Source organism: Alosa alosa, chromosome 18 (genome assembly GCF_017589495.1).
Source record: "Alosa alosa isolate M-15738 ecotype Scorff River chromosome 18, AALO_Geno_1.1, whole genome shotgun sequence".
NCBI lineage: Eukaryota > Metazoa > Chordata > Actinopteri > Clupeiformes > Clupeidae > Alosa > Alosa alosa.
In genome coordinates this window covers 8,883,604-8,892,523 of record NC_063206.1, presented here as the reverse complement: position 1 = coordinate 8,892,523, position 8,920 = coordinate 8,883,604, and the positions used below count along the sequence as shown (strand labels likewise).

Below are 8,920 nucleotides of genomic sequence, written 5' to 3'. Positions count from 1 at the left end.
AGTTTGTTATCTACCAGAGCATTCCTTTGAAACAGTACATTTGGACCAGTACCTTGGGTTATCTCATGCTCGAGCAGATTTGGCTAAATTATTAAGCGAAAACAGACAATGGTCAATAGCACTATTAATACCTGTGGTAAAATGTCGAAAACTTTTTTCAAATTGGGTTTGGTATGTTTAAACACCTCTTGAATTCTGTCTATACCTGCCAGTTACACTTCATATCTACTTATAACCTGCAGTAGTCCCTATGTTCTAGCTTAGGCTTCAGGCTCAGACTCTGCTTTCTGCCAGCGAAAGAATTCAGAATGTGAAAATTTCCAACTCCATCTCTACATGTAGTTACACACTTTTGAAAGTACTTTGTGTATAATGCAAGTCAAAATCTCTTATTACTCCTTCCCAGATGTCATGCATTTTGTGTTTGTGCCACAAAGCCATCAGTGTGATTGGAGTGTGTAACATTCAGAGATACGAGAAGTGTGTAGCAGGAAGGTAGCAATGACCAGTGTACATCACCACTGACATACTCCAGAAAACATATCAGCTCTGTACACTTGTCAAATTCTGATTGATTCATCAACATTCACCAAGTATTGACATTTCAACACTCTCTTTGTTAAGAAACCAATCGTTGTTTAGCTTTGGACCTTTTGCTGTGCATTATTGTATAAAAGCTCCATAAACATTATCTTTGTCCTCCATCCCTTTTACAACAGACTATAAAAGGGACGAGCCAACTCTCGAGCAGCGTAAAGCAAGGCAGCTGCCAGAGGTGAGAAGTACAGTGCAGTCATGTCAATAAGGAGGTGCTGTAGAGCTCCAAGCAGGAGGATGGCCAGTAGGTAGCCCAGGAAGAGCAGACTGTGCCAGTTACCCTCTTCCAGTGCTCTAGGACCATCCGGGTGCAGCAGGCACAGGAAGCCCAGCACCATGCAGCGCGTCACCACCAGGGAAAAGTGGCAGTCAAACACGGTCAAGTGGCCCCGTTCAGCTTCTGCAACTTTGGCCATCCAGGCGAGGGAGAGGCTGTGCAGCAGCACACTAAGAGGCGAGTACACCCACTCCAGCGTCTCCACTAAATATATGCCCTTTGCAACTGAGAGGCAGACAAAAGCATCAGAATCAGCGTAGTGTACATAAAAACTGGATGTAATTGTGTTTATTTCTGAATTAGGGGATAGAACTCCATACCTGTTATAGTGATTGCACCGAGAGTGACCCCGGCCAGTAAACATGACTGGTAGAGAGAGGGTTTTGCTGTCAGCGACAGGACGCGACTCCATACCACACTTAAGACAGGCAGCAGGCATGTGAAGAGAGGGTAAAGTCCCGAGTGGGCACTGGCCTTCGCCCAGAGCTCCAGCACAGCCTGGGCACTGCCACACACAGTGGGCACCAGCATGCGTTCCCCGAGTCTGAGGGAGTACGGCCGCAGAGAGATCAGGCCCACGCCGTGCAAGGCCAGCAACGGCAGGGAGATGATCAGGACCTAGGTAGGCATTCTGCAGAGTTACACCCACTCATGTATTTGCATGCAACTGGTCATGCAATCCTATCACCAATGCTGATGAACAAACATGCTTTATGTGACAACATACTGACTAAATCTATTTCTTTCTTAAATCTGTCAATTGGTGTTAATGAAAGTCTTGTTTTTGTTAGAAAATGCCTTTTATTGTAGCTCTCCCATGTAATTTGCACAGATGATTTCCAATATTATTGCCAGTCAGAGCGAGACGAAATAGAATCTCTAGGGTTCAAAAACGGCCTATTAAATGTATTGGTATTTCTTTGTGATAAACAAAACAATCTGCATTGCAAGGCAACATATTTAAGTCTCATATACTTTGTCTTAACAGTCAGCTGGTTATAGTGGAGCGCCTGTTGAATACGAGACACCAGAATCTTGCTAGTTATTCAAAATGCTTTGCCATCCCTCAGTGGTTATGCAAATATAACTTATCTAGTTGTATAGATACAGTGGCAGTATTTTTTTAAACATTTTGTTACACTTTTTTGTTCCCTCCTAAGCTTAAAGAAGCACTATCTCACAATTTACCAATTTTGAAATATATTATTTATGGGCAACTAGCAACCAACTGGTAGCCTATAATTTTCAAATGCTCATATGGTCTGGCCCGTCTAAAGTTGAAAGAGTAGAAACTGACAGCAGTAGAGCAATAAAATCTTCAGCTGCAAGCGAATATGAGTTTGCCTGAGGGATCAAAGTAAACCTATTTACATATGCATAAAATAGAAATAAATAAATGAGTGGAAACACTTTTCATTTTGAAGTCTATTCTTATTGTTCTTATGTATACCTCATGAGTTGACAGCACTTTCAATTTCGTTGTACCTTTGTAAAAAGTTGCAATAACAATAAAGACTATCTAATCTAATCTCATCTAATTTTTCAAATGCAAATCAATAACACAAATGAGTGGTAGAGCAGAGATATTTGTAACTTTCAGGTGAATATTTCATCAATAATTGAATTCAATTGCTCCATTAAGGGCACAGGAATCATAAATAAAAGTGATTTTGTACTTCTGGTTAGTGAAAGAGATATGGTTGTTACCTGTACAAAGGTGAGTGGCACTGCATAGGGATAGTGGTATTGAGGAATGAAAATTCCACAGACAAAACTGCGCAGTCTATCCACCTGAGAGAGTGCCACCATAGCCAGCAAAATGCCACAGAACAACAATATGGGGACCAAGGATTTCCAGCATTCAGATGAATATATGCTGAGGCCAGATGTGCTTAAAACATCTGACAAGCATCTTCTTAAGGCCAAAGACTTTCTCTTGCAAATCCAGGAGAAGCTGTCAGAGAGGAATAACAATAAGTTGTGCATATAGGCCTAGTGTACATCTGTATTTCCCATAATGCATTAAAAGAAGTAACATTACTAGGGTAGTTTCATGATCAGGGTAAGCACTTGACATTGTCTGTGTACCTCAGAATCAGCGATAATGTTGGATACCTGTATGTTGTTATAATGACTAGACTTGACAATTGGAAAAAAAAGTGCAAATAGACCATTTGTTGGCACAAAACACATTCTCATGTCATTGTCATTCTCATCCTTAAATTGATGAGCCAGGTCAACTTTAAAGAATAAATTAAATAGTAGTGTGTGTGTGTGTGTGTGTGAAGGGGGGTGATAGCCCCATAACATGGGAGTAATGGGGTGTGTGGGGGAGGCGGGTGTACCTGTGTGTTCATCTAATGCCATCTGTAATATGATACAATTGTGATGTAGAAGTAAGCTGAGAATTATCATAATTTTAAAGGAAATATTTGAAATATAATCCAAAATTCTATCAAACATAAGTTCAGAAATATTAGCTGACCTAGTTAAACTTATTTAGCAGAGGAAATACTTCAGATATGTATCAAACCAAGAAACAGCCTAACAACAATATTTCCACATACAATTTGAAAATAATAACTGATATAGCCTAGTGCTAAAACTTAACCACTTAAGTTTTCTGTCAAACAGTTTTTGTCCACTCCAACACATTTTCCATCAAAATGATAAAAGTACATTATAGACCGTATGATGATGCAACTTGCCTATTATGTTAACTCAAGGAACAATAATAAATACTATAAATATTCTATGCAAATATTTAACCTATACTGATATCTGAATGAAACTACATTTCTTTTAGATGTCCATACACTGTTTATCCTTCAACTAAACACATATAGATAATGATATTTCAATTAAGAAGCTTTATTTTTTGGTCTTGTGAAACTACTCATTAGGTAACATGGCAGGCCATTTACAAAGTAGCCTATCTAATTTCACACTATCTAAAATCACAGATGTCTTTACCCCTAATTAGAAAAGTAGCCTATGCAATTGAAAACAATTGAATAGCAACAGGTAGCCTACCATTTTAAAAGTTTGCCTTTCCAGGCTTGATTATGGATCTCCATAATATAGAGTCCACCTTCACATTCCAGTCCAGACAGGTTGACTGTATGGGGGGCTGGGCCCCGGCACTATCTGGTCGTTTGCCTGTAGAGGTGATGTCAAAGGTTTTAGAAGATTCCCCCCTTCCCAATTATTTACGACTGTTTGACATGCCCCCGCATTAACGCATCAATGATTACACAACATATTACGCTACCTACAGTGTCAAAAAGTTATAGTATAGTATTAGCGTTAACATTAAACCGAGCCAATATGACACAACCTAAGAATCGTCGAATTTCTCATTTCTAAGTTGGCTACACAGTGTTGTATTGTAAACAACAGTCCGTGCGCAACATAGTCACAGCTCATTTCCGTTAGATGATCAATAGCGAAAAGACACACATGCACAAATGAATGGCAAATAGGCCTACATTGTAGAATTGTTGAAAGTTGCGGAAACCCCATACCTGTGCGTCATAACAGTCTTCCATGGAAGATCTAGGTCTATCTCTAGGCTGCTGTTAACTAACCTTGCACCGCACAGACTGGATGATAGGCTAGCTGGAGTTTGCGCATGGCCAATTTTGACCACATGTTTGGTGGACTTTGACTCTTGTCAGAACCATAAAAAGCCATATAGCACTGATGTCACTTGAAGTCGAATTCTAATTAATGTATAGGCTATTATTAACTTAATTGCACAAATATATGCATTGAGGCTACATAGTTGATTGTAAATATATTGCGTTGGTGTTGGTTTCTCTATCTGGCTAAATTGAATTAGCGTCTGCTTGGATGGCAATTTCTAGCTGAATTCAGAGCACGTTTCACCTGAAAAATTTTCGCATCACAGGGAGTATCTGTTTCATTGTGAAATATATTTATTTCATTCAGTTACTTTCAAATTGTGATGATTTGATCAGCGCAGCATATAAATGTTGCATGACATCAATTTTCGGTTGTATATGACTCTTTATACTATTTCATCTCTACACCTCTTTCCTCAGCAGAGAATCAACAGGCATGTGTTTCTGACATTTCTGAGGCCCCTCCCCTGCTACTCGTTTTAAGTAGAGTTGGCTGGATAACATGATGGGTACAATATCCATCTGTGGTTGCTCTCGTTTTTGTATATTGTTGCTGGTCAACAATATCAACATAGTGTTATCACATATGACAATGTCAACCCCTTTTACAAAAACATATTAATTATGCTTTGAACAGCATGCATCACACATGTGTACACACCTATCCACACAAACACCCTGTTGGACATGATAAGGTCACAGATAATCAATACAGACAGAGACTGTTTCAACAAGCAGATGTTTGAATGACAATTATGTTATGATTCAAGGGTGAAGCATGTATGTCACCATTGGTGGTGCACTCTGTATCTCTCCCATTATCCCTTTCTGTCTGACCTGTCACAGACAGTTCTCCCTTGCTTGTCTAGAGCTCTTCATCCTGTATTGTTGTCATGACAGCCAGCTAAAATAAGGCATGCAGAGAGTGTGGAGCAGAGAAAAAAGAGAGAAAGAGAGAGCCAGGCGAAAAAACAAAAACGGTTGTCCTGCCCACATGGAAGGTTGAAGGTGAAGACAGCAGTCTTTTTTGCATTTTTGTGAGGATGTAAAAGTCCAAATGTTTCGTGTGTTGTTGAAGTCTTGAATTTTACATGAGTAAAGTCTTTCAAGAACTTCATAATATTGGTGGCTTTGGACCGTGTGCCTGACTGGATCTCAAGATGACTGTGTCCTCCCTCCTGCTTCTTGTTCCATAGCAGTTAGAAGAAAGAGGCCTTCGGCTGCAGATCCCTAATGCCTGCCACTGAAAACAATGGGCATTGTGTTGTCCAGGTAAGAACCACGTTTTATTCTTACATTAATTAGCAGATATGGAGAGAATAAATTAGGAAGAGTGGAATCATTGTGTAAGAATGTCCTTTCCCAATTTTAATTTCATGTTACATCAGTCTAAATGGCAGGACGTGTCTAATGTCCCTTCTTTTCTGTATTCTCTGTATTCTCTGTCTCTCTCTGACTTTTCCTCTCTTCCTCTCACTTTCACAAACACACTCACTCTCATATATAGAGTGGATAAGTGTCGCATTGTACCTTCCACGTCGACTCGTAGAGCTGCAACATTAAAGAATGCTGCCCCCTGTAGGGAAATGAATGGAACTGCTAATTGTTCAAACAGCAACACCACTCCTCCTGTCAACACTACAGAAAGCACCACCGAGGGTATGCTGCTCAGGTTTACACAGTCTTACACATGTCCATAATTGTTTCTAACATTAATAAGTAATTGAATACACTCTTTGCATGTGATCTAATGAAGGAGTGTCTGTTTGCCTAGAGGGCCTCCTGATCCCTGCGCTTCCAGAGAGAGCAAATATTGAGAGGGGCTACGTGACTCCTCAGCAGGTTTACAATCTCCTGAATGCAGAAGCAGGACAACCAGCCCTCCATGACCCAAACTATATCCTAATCCTGGACTGCCGCAGTGCAGAGAGGTACCAACACAGATGAGTTTGTGTACATGTTCAGATAGAAGTACAAGACACATGCTTTAAAAATCTGACACTGAAAAAGTTTGTCATTATTACAAAAAAGATGGTCAAACATCGAAATAGCATCATGTGCTTCAAAGATTACGCTTTCATATTTTACTGAAGTGGAAGCCACACTATTTCAAAAGAGTTACCTCACTGATAGTGTGTCTCATCAGAGATAATCCTGCTCAAGAGCTATGAAACCTCAAGTTTAACGAATTCACTGCAAGTTGTGAGCATTAACTCTCTCTCTCTCTCTCTCTTTGTGTGTAGGTATAAGCAGAGTCATTTGGTGACAGCAAGAGCAAGTGTGACAGTCATGCATCCTGAGCTGGGATGTCTGATAAGCTGCGTGCAGCTTCAGGAGTTTTCAATAATTCTGCTCTATGCTGAGGAGGGCCACAGTCCAGGTAGAAATCCCATAAGAGTCTATAAATAAAACCTAAAATCAGCACTATGGTCTTGAACTAGTGGCTAGCTGTCTAAAATATATACAAAACCTCATTGACACTATTAGAAGCTTGCTAACATGCTAAATGTGGTCAGCAATGTCTCCCTGTGAGAGTTTTATTTTTACCCGGAACTCAGAACTGCATAGTTCATATCCTGGATGGTTGGTGGAAATGAACCAAGTGCTTTTGTCTGTCAAATTAAAACAAAATTTAAGATGATGTCAAGACTAGTTGCCTGATCAAAGCATACCTCAAAAATCGGCAAATTGTTGCATAGTGTTGCTTATGTATAAATAAAAGTTACTCACTAAGAATTCATTTTCAGCCATTCATATTCAAATTCATGAAATACTGCTTATAATGACTGGTTGATAGGTATTTGACACTGTAATAAAGGATTGAGACTGTGTGTGTGTGTGTGTGTGTGTGTGTGTGTGTGTGTGTGTGTTTTCTGTCCTTTCAGTGGGTAGTGAGGAGGCCCGGAATGACTCGATGCCTCTCCAGCGGTGCTTCTTCCAGCTCAGCGCACTGGGGATGGATCCGGTCATCTTACTGGGTGGCTACTCGGCCTTCCACTCCCTCTACCCTTTCCTGTGCACACCCCGCATGATCCTGCTGCAGTCGGAGCGTCGCTCCCTCACCATCTACCCCTCGGAGATCCTGGAGGGGGCTCTGTACCAGGGCTCGGCTGCCCAGGCCCACGACTACCGCATCATCAAGAACCTGCACATCACCCACGTGGTCAACGCCACGGCCGAGAGCGCCGACGCCTTCCCCAGCGTGGTGCGCTACCTGTGCCTGCGCCTCAACGACGACGCCCAGCAGGACCTGAGCCAGGCGCTGCCCGCCGCCTCGCGCTTCATCGCCGGCGCCCTGCAGGGGAGCCCCGGGGTGCCGGGCGGCCGCGTGCTGGTGCACTGCAGCCTGGGACGCAGTCGCAGCTCCGTGCTAACGCTGGCCTTCCTCATGGAGCAGCGCTGCTGGTCTCTGCTGCACGCCTTCCGCTGGCTCAAGGAACGGAGGGCGTGCGCCGCGCCCAACGCCGGCTTCTTGCGCCAGCTGTCCGACTACGAGGAGCAGCTGTTCGGGGAGAGGCTGACAAAACTGGATGACATACGGCTGTGATGGACTCCATGGGGCCTGTGAGAAAAAAGTGGTATTTCCCACAACCCCTGTACAGTTATAGACATGAAAGACTCAAAACGAATTTGACTGCATTATGTAATTTTTATCTTAGGATAACATTTTTAAAAAGATTATCTTTTTGAGAATATCAAATATTTATGTACCAAATGGATATTTTTTAGTTGCAGGTAACCAGAGAACAAACCTTTCCATATTATACATTTAGTGGATGTACTCAAGCTCTCTGACCCACTGAACCTGTTCAGCTATAGACACATACTGTAGGAATACAAATGTGTACATAATGTATTCTTTTTTAGCTTGAATAGTTTAGTAGTTTTTCACAACAGGTAGGTACGTAATTTTAGACCATGCCAAATTATATGATTGTTTTTTTCCCCAACACCAGTTAAGGACTTGTGATGCTCATAAACCCCCTCCCGATCATTCAGGTTACTAGAAGTAGACTGACCATGGTAAGTTGATAGGCACATTAGAACAGGAGCTGATGTAGGTTAGCTGTTTATGTGATGACACAGTATATCTGGAAATGAAGCGCTCACTCAAAAAGTAAACCACCCCCATTGCAAAAAATTGAAATATAAATAAATGAAGATGATAATAAAAATGTAGATGACAAATCAGTGCAATCCAAATGCATAAAAACATGTCATGCAAATCCTACAAATATCAAAAATTGATCTCCACTCAAATGACCTCCACTCAAAACACCATCCTAACATGTGGCTCATTTCATTGTTTGCAGCATAACTCATGATCATCAAATTTCATGTTCTGTTTAAAGATGTCTTTTTAAAGCAACACCAAAGAACTTTTCCTCTGTCGCACGCATGC

At 41.3% G+C, this 8,920-nt stretch overlaps 2 protein-coding genes across 4 annotated transcripts; one reads left to right on the top strand and one right to left on the bottom strand.

The window, feature by feature from the left end:
- Position 1: 1 nt before the first annotated feature.
- On the bottom strand, positions 2 to 4,482 carry si:ch211-248a14.8. Of its 3 annotated transcripts, XM_048270100.1 has the most exons (6): positions 4,399 to 4,482; positions 3,908 to 4,033; positions 3,220 to 3,241; positions 2,582 to 2,828; positions 1,195 to 1,492; positions 2 to 1,099 (listed from the first exon to the last, which is right to left on the bottom strand). In XM_048270100.1, the coding sequence occupies exons 4-6, from the start codon at positions 2,681 to 2,683 to the stop codon at positions 711 to 713; spliced, it is 789 nt and encodes a 262-aa protein (XP_048126057.1). In that variant the 5' UTR covers positions 2,684 to 2,828; positions 3,220 to 3,241; positions 3,908 to 4,033; positions 4,399 to 4,482; the 3' UTR covers positions 2 to 710. The 3 variants fall into 3 exon arrangements, with proteins under 3 accessions (XP_048126057.1, XP_048126055.1, XP_048126058.1); XM_048270098.1 differs by lacking the exon at positions 3,220 to 3,241; XM_048270101.1 differs by lacking the exon at positions 3,220 to 3,241 and having other exon boundaries at positions 1,195 to 1,418.
- Positions 4,483 to 5,466: 984 nt separating this feature from the next.
- Positions 5,467 to 8,714, top strand: styxl1 (serine/threonine/tyrosine interacting-like 1). Its single transcript, XM_048270334.1, has 6 exons — positions 5,467 to 5,526; positions 5,718 to 5,790; positions 6,026 to 6,177; positions 6,293 to 6,449; positions 6,762 to 6,898; positions 7,404 to 8,714. The coding sequence occupies exons 2-6, from the start codon at positions 5,771 to 5,773 to the stop codon at positions 8,063 to 8,065; spliced, it is 1,128 nt and encodes a 375-aa protein (XP_048126291.1). The 5' UTR covers positions 5,467 to 5,526; positions 5,718 to 5,770; the 3' UTR covers positions 8,066 to 8,714.
- The last annotated feature ends 206 nt before the right edge of the window (positions 8,715 to 8,920 follow it).